Source organism: Hippichthys cyanospilos, chromosome 14, assembly GCF_059441005.1.
Source record: "Hippichthys cyanospilos isolate Australia breed blue-spotted pipefish chromosome 14, RoL_Hcya_1.0, whole genome shotgun sequence".
Lineage (NCBI taxonomy): Eukaryota > Metazoa > Chordata > Actinopteri > Syngnathiformes > Syngnathidae > Hippichthys > Hippichthys cyanospilos.
The window spans coordinates 14,243,208-14,259,376 of record NC_142382.1 but is presented as its reverse complement, the minus strand read 5'-3'; the positions used below and the strand labels follow the sequence as shown (position 1 = coordinate 14,259,376).

The 16,169-nt window shown below is 40.5% G+C and overlaps 1 protein-coding gene across 1 annotated transcript in view; it reads left to right on the top strand.

Moving 5' to 3' along the window:
• runx3 (RUNX family transcription factor 3) overlaps nt 1-12,664 on the top strand; it is a 33,333-nt gene extending 20,669 nt beyond the window's left edge. Inside the window, exons 5-6 of the mRNA XM_088433600.1 lie at nt 5,016-5,093; nt 9,891-12,664. Coding sequence (XP_088289726.1) covers nt 5,016-5,093; nt 9,891-10,360 — 548 coding nt within the window. The 3' untranslated portion in view covers nt 10,361-12,664. The remainder of the gene's footprint in view (nt 1-5,015; nt 5,094-9,890) is intronic.
• Nucleotides 12,665-16,169: the final 3,505 nt, after the last annotated feature.

Below are 16,169 nucleotides of genomic sequence, written 5' to 3'. Positions count from 1 at the left end.
ACAAAACTCCAGCCAGACACTTGTGTAATTTGCCGATAGAGTACTTTGAATAATGCTCGCTTGAATCATCCCTTGCTCATCAACACATGACAAAACGTCATCATTACAACACCTGGAGCTTGGTGACAAAATAAGATGCGGAGTCATCGACTCTTAAAGTCTCCTTCCATCATGTTCACACACACACACACACACACACTCACACACACACACAACTGCCCTATAAGCCCGTTGAAAAATTAGACATATTTGACACAGACAGTTTGATGCCCGTAATGCAAATTCTTCACAAGTGTCCCAGACAGACAGGGTAATTAAATGCTCATTACGGTGCATGCAGTAACAGGATTCCTGCACTTTGGCAGACGCTGCGTGCGCTGCTTGTTTTTGTTCCTTTGTGGTTACAGGTAAGCCTGCTAGACATGTAGCTCATTCCCAGCAAACTGCGGAGGGAGGGTTTGTGTGTATGTGCGGTTGAAAATTCTGGGTTTGGCTCGTGCAGTCAAGCAGATCTGACGCTCAGGAGATCTAAATTGTTATTCTAGATTGTCTGTGTGTGCACTGTATGTGTCTGTGGGTGGCAATTTGCAGTCTTCCTGTGATATAGAATGTGTTAATCCTTCAGCGTCTTTGACCTCACATTCTTATGAAGACACAAGCGTCACATAAAGAGCAACAACAAGCACTCATTTAACTAAGCTTCAAAACCTTTGGAGATTTAGAACTGAAGTGCATGGTTATTTTAACGAGATACTAAACTTATATAGCCATTTTCAGGGCTAAAAAGTTGATATTTAGTCTATGATTCATTATATCGTTATTTATCATACACAATATATTTAAAAACACATATTCCACTTGCTCTCAACTGAAAATGGCATGACGTGCTCAAGGCTCAAAAGCAGTTTGGTCAAAAAAGCCCAATTATGGGTCAAAAGGTCAAACATTGTCCCAACTCTCTGGGTTGTGTTTTCCTGAACAACCCATCTTTTAAGTTGTTTTGTACAAAAGTATCGAATCGGTTCTGTTTTGACCCGCGATTGAATTTTAAACTGTTTTTAGAGCTTAGTCATATAATGTTCACAAGCTGAGCCTTAATTTGTTGTTGATCCTCGAACATATGTGATGTCATTTTCAGTTGACAGCAAATGGCAAAATCTCTTTTTAAAGGTGTAGTCATATAATTAAGTATAGTTTTACTTTTAAATTAACTAATGCATTTAGTAATCCTTAAATTGTCATAGACATTTAAATATATATATATATATATATATATATATATATATATATATATATATATATATATATATATATATATATATATATATATATATATATATATATATATATATATATAAAACAAAGCAAAGGGGTGATTTGGACACCACATCTTATACATCTGTCTCACTCAGTCAAACTATCCCTTTAAAAAAAAAAAATGAACCTACAACTGATTAAATATACATAAATAAACTGTCTAAATGTGATTTTTATTACAGTGGAAACGATTCCAACTCTGTCTTTCGTGCTGAATCCAGACAAAACTCAACACGCCTTTGGCACAGAATCTAACGATCGTCCAAGAGTTTTTTTAAACAAATTTTTACAAGAGGAAGCAAAGCTATATCACATTTAAAAGAAAATCCTGGCACTTTTGAGGTCATATCACTTAACATGTTTTTCGTCCAGCTCCTGGTCGTGCGTGTGTGGGTGTGTGTGTGTGTGTGTGTGTGTGTGTGTGTGTGTGTGTGTGTGTGTGTGTGTGTGTTCCCGTCTGAAATAGAATATCTGATATGTTCTGCCATCAACTCTCTTGCTTTGATAGGATTTTGAAAATGTGTGTTTTTGTCTCTGGGCACTCAGTGTGATGATGTTGATAAAATCAGCGGCGAAATGGAGCAGAAACGATCAGCCTCAGTTTGTTGACGTACTCAACCTTGATGGTCCAAATTCCCTCGCACTGTCTCCATTAATGAGGCCAACTGCCAGACTTCCTCCTGTTCAATGACACACATCTGCTGCAGCTCTGCTTTCTTGTTCTGTAAGCCCAAGCCATTACCTCGGGACCAGGCTAGAGAAATTCCTGTTTGATGGCGGACCAGCCTAACATAACCAGGCCCCTCCCGCCTCGTCCACAGCGACCACAGTGTTTACTCGGCATAAACAAGCCAACTGGCCCCCCAGGTTCAAGGTGGCGCTCTGCTACCATCACAGCCAAGAGTATCGGAGTAATTCCCACATCCAGAGTGACATGATCGGCCAATTAGGTGCACGAGCGAGGGAGGAAATTTACACCGTCAGGTAGCTATGGCGAGGACTTTAAAGTGTGGCTGTCACCCTCTCAGAAGATCGGTGCCAAGCCTCAGCAGGAAGCTGGCCCGCTGAGGCCAACGCAACCAAGCTGGTCCTTAAAACATGACACTATTTATATCATATGTCAATGGCCGCCATTAAGTTTATTTGTTATGGTGCCTGTAAGCCTCTCTTGTGGTTACCCTCTCTTTCTGACCCTGAACTGCATACTTGGAACTGAAAACGTTTCAAGAAAAACAAGTTAGATGTGTAAAAACAAAAAGAAAGAAAAGAAGAAGTGCGAGTAAGTTGTATTTTACATACCTCGATTGTTTGTGTAAGTTATAATTTCACATCAGAGCGAGGCTGAGTTTTACGTTTCTGCAATTATAGAAACGACATGCGCGCCATGAACAGTCTCTATTGAGTCTGGGGGAAAGAGGAAGTGCGGGTGGGGGCGACAAGCCCCAAAAGAACTTCAAAATTTTCAGCCCATGTGTTTGTTTTTGCTCACGTTATAAGTGAGGGCTCAAAAGACATATCAAATGTCCAACGTAGCCGAGCCAAGGCCACGTTCCCCAAGTCTCGAGTACGCTCTCTTTTGTCTCCGCTCTCGTTGGCGTCGTCCTTTCTCGCTGGCTCGCGCTCCTGCATTCTCTCGCTGTTGCGACGCCTAAGGCCTAAGTGAAACAGGAAGCCAGCACAAGGGTCCGCTTTGACTGTTTCTCAATGACACGCTTCATTGCGGCGGGCGCATTACATATCTGAGAGGTGTCCCACAACCCGGAGTCACGAGGACGGATGCCATTTTGGCTCAAAGGTCTTCCCGGCCACTGCGCGTAAACTTCAAAAAGTGTCTTGTGTTTATTTATGTCCTCCTCGATACTTCACCCCCCCAAAGCTGGCTATTAGCGATACAGCCGCCTCGTCCCCATTTACTGCCCCCCAGCCTCACCCACCGCCCCAGCTCCACCCAGGGGTGGGCCTTTTTATTAACAGGGCTAAGCTGTGCCTCTGCTATTGATGTTGTCTGCTGGCCAATCAAAATATTTGAAGGAAATGTTTATTTTCTTGAGCAAATCACACCAGCTGCTTGCGAGCCGGTCTGAATACTGCCATTTATATGTAAGAATTTGCCATTGTGAGCCGTAGCGCAGGACCTCTCGAGGACTGAGTGCTGATTTGGTCCTTTGCAGAGGAAGTCAAGGGGAAGCGCCGATCTTACACTCGCTCGGCCCAGTGTGGCTATAGGTGAACATCATGCGCCATCCCCTCCTTACTTTTGGCATCTGCATTTGCGGTAGTTGGCGCAACGGCGGCGTTACGAACTTGCGGTTGCTGATCTGCTGAAGTTCTAAGAAGAACAATTTGGGTAAGCCCATCAAATAACTCTTATGGCTTGGTGGTGGTCTCCCAACATAGAGGTTGTGGGTTCGATCCCCGACCCTTGTGCCCATATTAGTGTCCTTGAGCAAAACGCTGAATGTCAGTTACTGGTGATGCTGCATCATCAGTAGGTAACTGAGTAACCAGTATAAAACGCTTTTGGTACCTAAAAGCACTGTATAACTCAAACTCGGTTCTATTGAATCTGGGATAAAGTACAACAAATGTTCTTATGGATTCATGCAAAAGAAAACTCATTGACACACTTAAAAATCAGAAACGAGTCTTTAAAAGGTGATGAGCTCTACCTTTGCTTAAAAAAAACTTTAACAGATTTTTATTTTTTTATTTTTTTATTTTAAAATTGTTAAATCTTTCACTGTCTCATAAAGAAGAAAACAAAAGTTGGAATGAAGTTGGTTCAAGTATCAAAGATGTCAAAAAGAAAAGAAAAATCATAGAACCTCATTTTAAATAAAGTTTTCAAATGTCTGACAAGTGATCTTTTGTATTATATGACAATTTTAGCCAAAGCATTCTGATATAGGGGAGACTAAGTTTTTAGTATCATGAAAAAGCCTACTGAATATAAAGTTCCTTTTATGAGCTTACATCATACCGTTGTGAAATATATACATCATTTATAAATCATTTTGAAAGATTTTTGCATTTTTGAAATGTCATTTAAACTCTGGGACGCCTCCACACCTCCATTTGAGAACCACTGCTCCATAGTGTATCAGCTGGGTATCAAAGGCATCTCGCCTGGCACTCGTACATCCATGTGTCGAGATTTTCATAGTACTCAGTGCATCATTTCAGACCAAGCGCAAACACAGCTTGTTTGTGTCAGCCTTTTTGCGGTATAGCCGTTGAGTGCGAAGCAGGGTCCCACGCGCTGGGCCAGCGGGTCCTCGACCTTCGCTTGCTTCTTGACAGCTTTACTGGCTGGGTTGCTTCTGCCTTTCACAAGTCTCCGCTGCCCCACCATTGTCTCACCTGCAAGAGCTCAAAATATCTGCCAAGCAGCCATCAGGCGTGTTTTCTCCGAGGCTTCTCTCACTTTGGTGAGAATATCGGCCGTCACTGCCCACTGCTCAGTCAGCAGAGGCCAGCCTGTGACAGGAAGACACATCTCCCAACCCGCCACAGGCCTAGACTGTTTGACGGGTCTGTCATGAAGGGCTTTTTTTGGACTGAGCTTTATTTATACTGCTCAGGTGCTGACTTCCTCACCCTGCACTTACACCTCCTACACATTGCTTGGCGTGCCACAAAATACTGAACGCATGATTTGCTGCATGTCATGTAATGTTGGTGCAAATTGTGTTTTTCAGCAGCCCTATGGCAAGATCAGATGGACACTCCTTCTCTGAAGACATGCAAGGTGGAAGAGGACCTCAGACCGTGGCCAGGTGAGACCTGACATCTCCATGGGTTTTACTATTCAGCGTTTTTTTTAATGCTTCCACAAAGACATTCCTCTAAATTTCATGTAATTTTAACAAGTATGTGTTTCATTTGTTACCCCAAAGGTAAAACCCAACTTAAGAGTACCAAGGTGAGTTCAGGTTAATGATAGATGTCTAAAAACAGATCAAGTTGCACAGCCCAGGAGCGTCTCTGATCAAAGCAGAGATAATAAATAATAGATAGATAGATCAGATTAATTTGTATATTCGTGAATTTTAAACTGGAAAAGGAATGATCATGAATTAAAATAGAGACTGTGGAAAGGCGGGCACAACAAAGGGTGTGCCATTCTGTCAATTTTAGAGTCTGCTTCGTTTTGCCCGTAGGGCCCTTGAACAGCCCAGAACATTCCTAGGACGCCACCACCCTACTTGACTTTCTTCATTTTCATCTTTCACTCCCACTCCCTCTTTCTTTCATTTGTTTCTTGGCAATTGGGGTTTTCTCTGTTGTCAAACAGTCCTCTTATTCTCCTATTTGTCCCGGACCCACCACAAACCACCACGCCACACAACACGCACTGAGTCATGCACGCACACGATGTCGAGAGCGCACGCAAAGGGATTCCGATTACTTGTAACATTCATTTTTGGTCGATTTCTAATTAATAATCATTTCTTTAACTAGCAGTTGGCAATACATGAATATAAAGTATAAATACAGAGAGAAACAACATTTTCATACCTGACATTGGCGTACCGTTTGGTTTTTTTTGGATAAGGAACACTTAAAATCTTTAAATTTTCTCCAAAAATTCCAAAAGTTTGGAATCTTGAATTCAAATTCCCTAATAATTAACCCTGTAGTCCAAAAAAAATGGTATTTTACACGTTTTCAAATGATTACATATTAGCAAAATACAATGTTAATTGGTCTTAAGATTGAAGTTGAATAACGTTTGACCTACTTGTTGAACTAGTTTAATGTGTGGTAATGCATCTTTTAATTGGGCGTGCCTTATAACTCAGTACACCCTATAAATGAAAATTTTGCTACAACTCCTTCCATTCTTTTTTTCTGTCTGATATTTTTTTTTAATTAATGTTGGAAGCATAGAATTAACCAAAAACATGTGTTCAGCCAAAGAATTAAGATTCAAGGTTGACATAGGCGGGTGTAGACCAAATCCTGATTAATTGATCAACCCTTGTGCCTCACTCTGAGTGCGTGTCAATTGTTATTTTTCTTGCACCAACATGGAGCAAGTTGACACGCCGGAGCAGCGTATAACATTTGCATTCGACGTGATGCGTTGGCCTCCAAGCATGTGAACTTAAATAAACAACAGGCGATCACCTGGGTCTCCTGTTTTCAGCTTGAACAGCAAAAGTGCCGCAGAAGCACTTTGTCACCGCGGCATCCACGCCCAGTTACCAGCATTAATTGCATGTGTTATAGAATACAAGTTTCAAGTTACCTAAACCAGTTATTCAAAGAGAACCTGTTAACAGGAGGTTGAGCCGACTTTAATCAAATCTCGGTGCAGTATAGGAGTATGCTCTGGAAGGTATGAGGAAAGAAAGGTGAAAATGATTCCCGGTACACTTCATTTCCTACCCTTGGCTAATTTGCCTGAGGCAACATTGTCAGTGCGGTGGCCGTCACAGTTTGCATCAAGCCCGTGTAAACATTTCACAGGTGAGCACCTGGATTTGCATCTCCTCTTCACTAACCAGTCACACACACATACACGGCCGTTTCTAAACTTGCCCCTGTGTTAACAAGCAAAATCTGTTTTCCCCATAAGCAAATGAGTCAAACCTCCTATCCAATCTGGGTTACACGCTTCACTGTGGACTAGTGGTCTTTTTAAGCTAAGCAAAAATGAGGCGAAGGACTCCACCCCAGAATTAAAGAAGTGTGTGCGGCTACGCTTCAGAGGGAGAGGGGGAAAGAGAGCAACGGAACACTGTGTTCTTATAAAATGTTCTGGTTCCCCGCTACTCGCTTTGTAGCCTGTGAACATCACAGACTTTGGACCGTGCCAAGCGAGCCCTCTGGGGTCCATCTCCTCTCCTGTCCTTGCAAACACATTTCAGATGAGTCTAATGGAGATCACGTGTGGTTTGGGGATGCAGAGGTTACAAGCAGCTACTACTAGTCTCAGTTTCTCTCTGCCAGCGCTACACCACAGTTACCACAGCCACAACAGTGAAGCCTGTACTTATGATGGGTGGGGGCAGGAAAGTATGCACCGCGGTTAGGAGAGAGAAAACAGACGGTAAACGTTTGCTTCTCCATTACAAAACAGTTTATGTAGCCCTTTCCTCTAGAGGGAGCTACTGTACCGCTGAGACTTTTGGGTGGTAGCAAGCTCCTCTTGGACTCCAGCCAGGAGCTTTGAGACTGCACAAGCCCATTAAGATGTTGTGATACGTGTCCAGTCGAGTTTCCCCTGAAAGAGCGCAGTAGTCAATCCCCACCGCAGTTTAGCCAACACGTTTCCACCAACTCCAATCAAGTGGGGATCATGTGCGAGGCGGGGCGCGCCACAAGCCGCGGGACCCCTCCCCTCTCTGCAGTACTGCACCCTGAGACCTAAAAATAGCACAGGCACAAGAAGATGAAGAGAGACAGACAGAGAGAAAGAGACAGACAGAGTTCTTTTGGGAGTCCGGTAGGAATTAGTGCGCCGACTCCACTTCAGCCGAATCAACAGCAGCTGAAGGCTCGAATTTTCCTTGCGTGAAATCAGATATGAACTCCAGCGCCTGGTAGACTCTGGAAAAAGAAACAGCCCCCACCACCATCACCACTCGACTCCGTCACCCCCAAAAGTCGACAAAGAAAAAAAAAACGCACAGCGGGACCAATGGAAAGCGCAAAGGAATATTTTTTTAAAGTTGAAAATGGACCCCGTTTTCCCAGACATAGGGAAAAGACATTTCAACAAGACTGTGGCACGCAAGTTTGGCATTTTCCCCCCTCAGGGCTGTAGCATGCAACTGCTTGCTTCACTGATACAAGATCCCTTTTTTTCTGCCATCCAAATCCATATTTTACACTTGCAGTCATGTGGGCATGTTGGACACATGAAAGCCACAAGCGGCTAAACAAATGCGCCGGGGAGTGCGTGTATGCGTGTGTGTGTGCGCGCATGTGTGTGTATGCAGCAGGTGTCGCCAGGTATGAGGAACTCTATTATGAGCGTCAACTGGATTCAGGGCGTTTACGGTTATGGCTTATGGCCATATAGCCTCCATCCAAAATATGTCAGCGTTCTACAGACTGACAAGCGAACACACTCAAAAAGTCAGGCAAAACCATTTGCTTGCTTTAGCTGCATGTGTACTGGTTTGATAGGAGCTGCACAAGCCACATCAATCCCTCCAGCCATGCTTCTTTTTCACATTTCAGTTTGATTATATATTGGCAAGTGTTGAGTCAGACTGAAGTCGTCACTTTGAGGATTCATCTCCGAGGTTAACGCAGGACACCTCTGACAGGTCTAGGGCTGAAACACATTAATTCATACGATACCGCCACAAATGCTGTCTTTGTTCCGGGCCTTTCCCTTTTCTTTTGCCTTTGTTGTCTTCATGTCGGCCTCTTGAGTACGATTTACGATGAGTTACACAACAACAGTCCAACAAGTCGTCTGTGTTTGTACTAAGCGCTCGTCGGGGCTGACAAAGCTTCTTTTCATTGCTCTCACAAAGACAGAATCCTTTATGATGCTGTTCTGGAAGAGCAATAGGTAAGCTGTGGGAGGGGGTCTTTGAATCAGCCATCTTCATGAGGCTGTGGAAAGATGCAGAGCATTATTAAGGCCACCGGTGAGACAACGTCTCTAATTGAGTGGACCCTTGAAAATCATAAGATAATCATTCCTGGATGAACTTTATTTGAATATTGTACGGCAATCTTTTTTTCCAATTTGTGGTCAATTTGTTTAGATTTGAATAGTGTAGTCTATGGCATAGTGCACACATCTGTGCATATTATAAAATATTTGACTAAAAATTCTAGATAAACCCAAGTGATGGGTGGGGGGAATCAGTCGCTATACCAGTTTTCAAGTGCTGTTTAATTGAGCAAAAGCCTGAATAAGCAACTAAACTGGTTATACTCCCAAATGTCTCTGCTTCTAATAAAAGTGGCCTAAAACAAATATGTTATGAATAAGCATGGAGAACCCAAAGGCAGAGAAGCAGTAAGTGCTCAAAAAAAACGATTTAATCTCAAAGTAACAAAAAGGCAAACAAGGTATTTGGAATGATCAAAAACGCAACATCAACAACAGTCCAAAAGAACAAGTTTCAAAGCAATTAAAGAGACAATAGGAAAAACCTGGCTAGAAATGACTTGACATGACAAAGATTGCTACATCAACAATCAACTGACAAGGACAGAAAGAAACCAGTAAAAGTCAAATACAAGCAAGTGACGAGACAGCAAGGAGCACTTAGACGAGACACAAAAGGCTGGAAGACGGACACAATATAATTTAACGAGACAGTTACAAGAAGGACACTAGGAAAACATGACAACTAAAATCTCACCCAAACCAACAATTTATGAAGAAAAATATACTAAACCTTTTTTCTTAAAAGGGAAGGCCACGTCAAAAATGTTCTCTACAATAATATGTACTAGTTGGCCCCACTAGCCTCGTCTAAAATCAAGGTTTTTTTTTAACCTCCTTTTTCAGGGACCAAAAGATCATGTTTGCGTGTGAACAGAATGTAAAATATATATTTTAACCCCCTCCCCTCACCAAGAATTGTTCCTGCCAACAGGGACAACCGATCTATTCCAGCAGAGGACCACCTTCCCATCTCCGCTGACCGACCCACGCTTCTCCGACCCTCGTATTCATTACCCAGGGGCCTTCCCATACTCCAGCAACACTTCCAGCACCGGCATCAGCGGCCTGAGCATGTCGGCTCCGACGAGATACCACACCTACCTGCCGCCTCCTTACTCAAACAACCAGAGCCAGAACTTCCAATCCAACTCCTACTTGTATTACGGCACAGGATCTGGGTCCTACCAGTTCTCCATGGTTGCAAACGCCGGGGGCGAGCGCTCTCCCACCCGTCTCCTCTCCTGCTCGGGGGCTTCGGGCACCGGCGGCGCCAACAGCCTGATGAACCCGGGCCTGAACACCCAGAGCGACGGCGTGGAGGCCGACGGCAGCCACAGCAATTCCCCCACAGCCATGAGTGCCTCGGGCCGTCTGGATGAATCCGTCTGGAGGCCTTACTGACTGGCGGACGCCTCCAAGTGGATGACGCGCGAAGGGTGGCAAAGTGAAGAGAATGATGAACAAAAACCCGAACACTGAAAGAAAAGAAAGAGAAAAAGATACATGATGCATGTTTGTCTTTTATTTCCGTAGCACTCGCTTGTTAAGACTTTCCGCAATTGACGAAACGTCATCGTATTTTGTAAACCGCGTGAATTTTTGCACTGTGCTGAGATATGTACCCTTCAAGCCTAACAAAAACTCAAAAGCCATATGAGCTGAGAGCAGCCATATAGTTAACAGCAGACGGTGGACAGACTCTTCAGACTGAGTCAGCCCTCATGAGGGTGGAGAGCAAGCAGACTGAATGTTTGCCCCATGAGTGACTCAGACATCCCTGCTGTAGCAATCAGTCTTTCTAAGCTTCCATTTGGATTTATGTAAAACCATGTCAAATATATCTCTAAAAATAACTCCCCCCGCCCTTCTTGCATCCTGAGTATCTTCATATGCTCACCTGGTCCTAATTTATTATCCAAATGGACACCTGGCCTTGGTGATGCTGTTTGCAGGTTGGCTTCAGCACAATGGACGTCCTCTGCTGTGACATCAGTGAATCAAGTTTGCGCAAGATGGTGGACAATATTCGGAGGAATGTACAGTGGAGAGATTGTTTTTTTTAGTCCGTGCAGGAATAAGCCCTTGAACGCTTTGCCTATTATTCAGGCTTTTTTTTTTTTCCATGAAAGAAAAAAATAATCTGGTGTTTTGAAACTGGATGATACGGTTTACTTTTTGATATTTATTTGAGCCAAATTCTGAGGAAATGTGTTCGTATACCCCCACATCCTTCAAGCATTTCTCTTCTCTTTTTATATAAATATATTTTTTACAATATATGCATATCAGGTTTTGTTGTTGAGTATACATTTGGAATTCATGTAATATATTGCATCTAAATTATGGAGAAAAAAAAACCCACAGCTTTAATGTTATTATTATGTCTTCCAATGTAGCTTTGATGCACTAAAAATCTTTATTCAGTATGAACCACGCCCAAAAGATTTTGTTATTCAGAAAATCTTTTAATCGGTTGAATTTCCCAAATTTGCCTCTCCCCCTCTTAATAAGCCATTTGCTTGATTTTTGCACTATTCCAATTATAATCCCCGCCATTCCCGCCCCCTGCATCCTGTTTACATATGGCTAAAATCCTGTTAGTTTTGTGCATTTTGTGTACATATTTGCTTTACGCACACATACACACAGCTCCAAATTTAACATCAATGTACGTATCGGCCAGGCAGATATGTGTGAGTATGTTAACACTTCCCCGGTGGTTACCGTTGTGATCCTTCAATCGTTGAAGTAACAATAAGAGAGAGGTATGGTTAAGGGTTAGGGTCACAGCGGTGTCTTCTTACCAACACCAAAGGCAATTATACCAAAGAAGAAAGCTGTTAACTGGCCACAGGCCCTTTGTTCTGGTTAATCTGTAAGAACTTTGAAGCCTTTCTGGCCCTCACTGTTGCTTTCGGACTAATTTAATGATCACTGGTGCCAGGGGCTCTTGACTGGCTCTGTTTCATACGCCCACATAGGATCATCTTCTATGTATCAGGTGTCTAGCAAGAAAAAAAAAAAAAGCTCTTCCATGACGTGACTAAAAAAAATGTTTGTTTCCATTGTGAGAAAGTAGGGGATCAAGTAAAAAGTTTGCTCCAAGTTATGCAATCATACAGGCCTTGATTTTTAAATCACGGCTGAAGCGAAGTATATCCCATCTGACTTTGAGCAGGCGGGTTCACCATGGACTGGTCATTCACAGCCTTATTCCTCTCACTATGTCTCATTCCTGTCTCCTTGTGCTGCAGAGAAAAAGCACCTTCCAAAAAAATCCTTTTTCAATATGGTTGAAACCTTTTATTAGGGAAAAAATTAATAATTTTGTTAGATCATGCAGCTATACGGAAAGAAAAAATGGGTTCATATGTGTATAAATCTGTTAATGGTGACTAAGATGTGTGGTAAAAGTCTTGTCATTCTTAATGTAAAACAAGAAAGCCAACTTGTACAAGTGAATTGTATTTTACTGTATATTGGATTAATGGCCAAATCCCTTTCAAAAGAATTCCTATTTTCTATCAAAGTACCAAAAAAAAAAACCCTTAACTTACTTTCTTTGTTTTTATGCTCAAAGCATGTACATCTGATGTTAATTTAAAGAATCCTTGTATGTATTATCATTCATGTTTCCATATGAGTGCTTGTAAAGTTTGCAGATAATGTAGTTTTTAATAACTGTAATTAAAAACAAATGTTACAGGTGTTTTTCAGAGCATCTTCATTCACACACATACATGAACAGTATATAATGTATTGCTATCAATATAATACAGAGCATATATAGAAATGCTCACACACACACACACACACACACACACACACACACACACACATATATATATATATATATATATATATATATATATATATATATATATATATATATATATATATATATGTGTGTGTGTGTGTGTGTGCGTGTATATGAATGAATGAATGAATGAATGCTTTATTTCGAACACGCAATGTACAAAACAAGAAAAAATAACTAACAAACAATAGAACAAATGAAAAATAAAAACAGTTGAAATATATATATATATATATATATATATATATATATATATATATATATATTTATATATATATATATATATATATATATATATATATATATATATATATATATATATATATATATATGTACTGTATATATATGTACTGTATATATATATATATATATATATATATATATATATATATATATATATATATATATATTTACACACATATAGTATATATACAATATGCATCTATTACTGCGGTCAGATGATTAAAATTTGTCAATCGCAAAATTTTCCGTAATTAGTCAGGATTAATTACTTTTTTCAACAAGACTTTTCTACGAACCCTGCAACAGAGAGGTAAATGAGTAAATCCTTGCATTTAAGAAAATCACTGAATAAAAAATAGTTGGCTTCAAAGAATGTTGTGACTGTTGTGACTGATGTAACAGCTTCCTTTTTCTGTAAAATACAATTTAAAAAAAGATATATCAAATCTGATCCAATTTTTTCTCATCTTTTGATAGAAACAATTCTCAAACCTTTTCACTTCTCTGTGGGGGTGACTTGCTTTACTCTGAGATGGCACGCACTGAGATGGTATTTGGACTTGGCCTTGCAAAGTGCGCAAATTTTTCAATTTTCCTACTGAGCCTTCAAGCTACTTTTTAATTAAAAGAAAAAAAAACTACATAAATGTCCATGTGTCTGTCTTTGTGCTGGTGACTCACCTCTAGGCTAGTTTGCAAAGTCAGCAAAGTTCAGTGACCCCAGGAAGTAAACAGAATTGAGTTTACCAGGAACCTTTTTTAAACATTAAATTATTTAAATTAATCTCAGTTTAACGCTTTAGCTCTGAGAGTGATAACATTGTGCATATTACATATGTAATTGATTATAAATGAATAAATAATTATTTTTCATACATTTTTAATCACTTAGATACCTTATTGAACAAACACTTCCCAATTCTATGGAACTTCCACTGAAAATATCATCAAATTTGTGTAGCCCTTGTTGTGAGCAGGCTTATTATCTTTGTGGTGAATCAAAACGAAACTTTTGCACGCATCTCCGGTAGAGTAAAACTCTGGAAAACAATGACCCACATTTTCCATTTTCTGTCATGTTACTGGTGACTGGCTAACAAGTAATTTTAAATCATTTTGATTAATTTGCTTGTGTGTTTTCTGCACGGTCGTTTTCAAACAGTGCTGATTTTGAATATGAAATGAAAATGTTCAAAACTTGTGTTTTTAATTCGATTCATCGAAACGCTGCAAAGAAATTCTTGGGAGTATTATGACAAGTGATCACAGCCCACAGCCCACTTTGAGGAAAATCCCACCCAAGTTCATTTTTTGGATCAGTCCTTATGGACACATTCTTCAACATTATTTTCTTAGCTCTTAAAACAATACCATCCTGCAATAGCTAAAATAGTGAAACTCAATGCTGCCATGTCTGGATTGTGAGGCCTTGTATAATTGAACGCAGGAAGGTGTTTAAAGGAAAAATTTTAAACATGATGACAGGGGGTAGAATTCTCATGCAGAAACAGACACCATAACGTTGGCTGAGGATTAACCAAAACATCATTAAGGTCGATGTTAACAGAGCACAATTACGTGCCGGCGCATTTTAACTCAAGCCAATTCTACAGAATATGTCGCCCTTATTTGAACACATAAATGACATTGCATTGCATGGCAACACCTCAGTATCATGTCAAAGCATTCCCAGCAGCCCTGTTTAATTACAAGGATCCTCTTTCCCATCAGCGAGAAGGGCAATTAAGCACAATTTCAGAGACATTATAAAATGTACTTACTGTCAATACAGTGGCACCAAGGGCATACATAAAGCGCAAATAGAAAATCTAATTCCACCCTGGCAGCTTCAATAAGAGGATATAAATCATCACAAGTAAAAATAACATGTTGGAATGTAAGCTAAATGTTAATAGCTAAAAAAATGATTTAAATTATACTATGGACATGCTTTTAAGTATGATAATGGTGTATCTGTTATTGTTCCAATCTGTTTTGGGGCTATAAAATACTGATATAGTGCACAAGCTTTGACACTTCTCTGAAATACTTGTGCAGTCAAAAACAGGAAATACTGACTTTATCTAACACTGCGAGGTTGCTCATTTTTTCAGAGTCTGATTTTAAAACCAGGTAAACGTGTGACAAATACACTTTTTCATTTGACTTCACATACTGGCCGTCATCCGGCCCTCTTACAGAAACTATAAATATATAGTCAATAAAAATGAGTTTGACACCCCTGGTTCAGACACACAAATGTGCATTTTTATTTCGGCCAATTTATAACTTACAATAATTGCCGTAACAGGAGCGCTAGACGAAGATGTCAGTTAACTATTAGCAGCCAGTGCCCGTTGCAGCTAACAGCAACTCGTGTTAGCGAAGGTTGCAACAACATTATTTTCCTTCAAAGAAGCGAACGGGCTGAACCAACGTTCGGGTCCATCCTTGTTTACACACAGAAAAATTACTAAAACTGAGACAATCACGTAAAGGTTATGGCGCCTCCAGCTGATTCAATTAAGAGTGGCAAAGTATGGAGCTGCGTGCGCCGTTTAGAAAACACAAAAATGTATTCCTTTTGGTTCGTTTATTGTTTGCGGTTTTTCCGCACATGCACATCTGGTGGAACACAGATGGTGCGCAACTATGGCAAAATGAACTTGAGCTGTGTCGGAAAGGGAAAACAAGGGCTTTGAGCGCATGCAACGTTACACTGCTGAGACGTTTACTGACTGCTCACAATGTGGTATACCCACAACAAATATATAACTTGCGGGTATGAACATAAAATATGAAAAATTTACAAATATGAGATTTATTTTGCAATAGTTTTTAAATTGTTGCCAAACCGTTGGAGCATCTTAAACATGGTAAAATAGAAAATAACAGATTTCGACCCTCAAATTAAGGGTGCGTCCTATACACAGATGCGTCTTATATTTGGAAAATTACAGTAGATATTTTATTGTAGTTGTAAAGTGTTTCTGATTGAATGATTTGTTTTTTTCTGGTCTTTGTGTTAACTGTATTGCACTGCCCTTGGAGTGAAACGTAGTGGTAAGTGTTTGCTGCTCAGCCCAACAAAAAATGTTTTTTTTGTTTGTTTTTTTTCATGTAAACACACTCGAGTGGCACAGTGGCAGA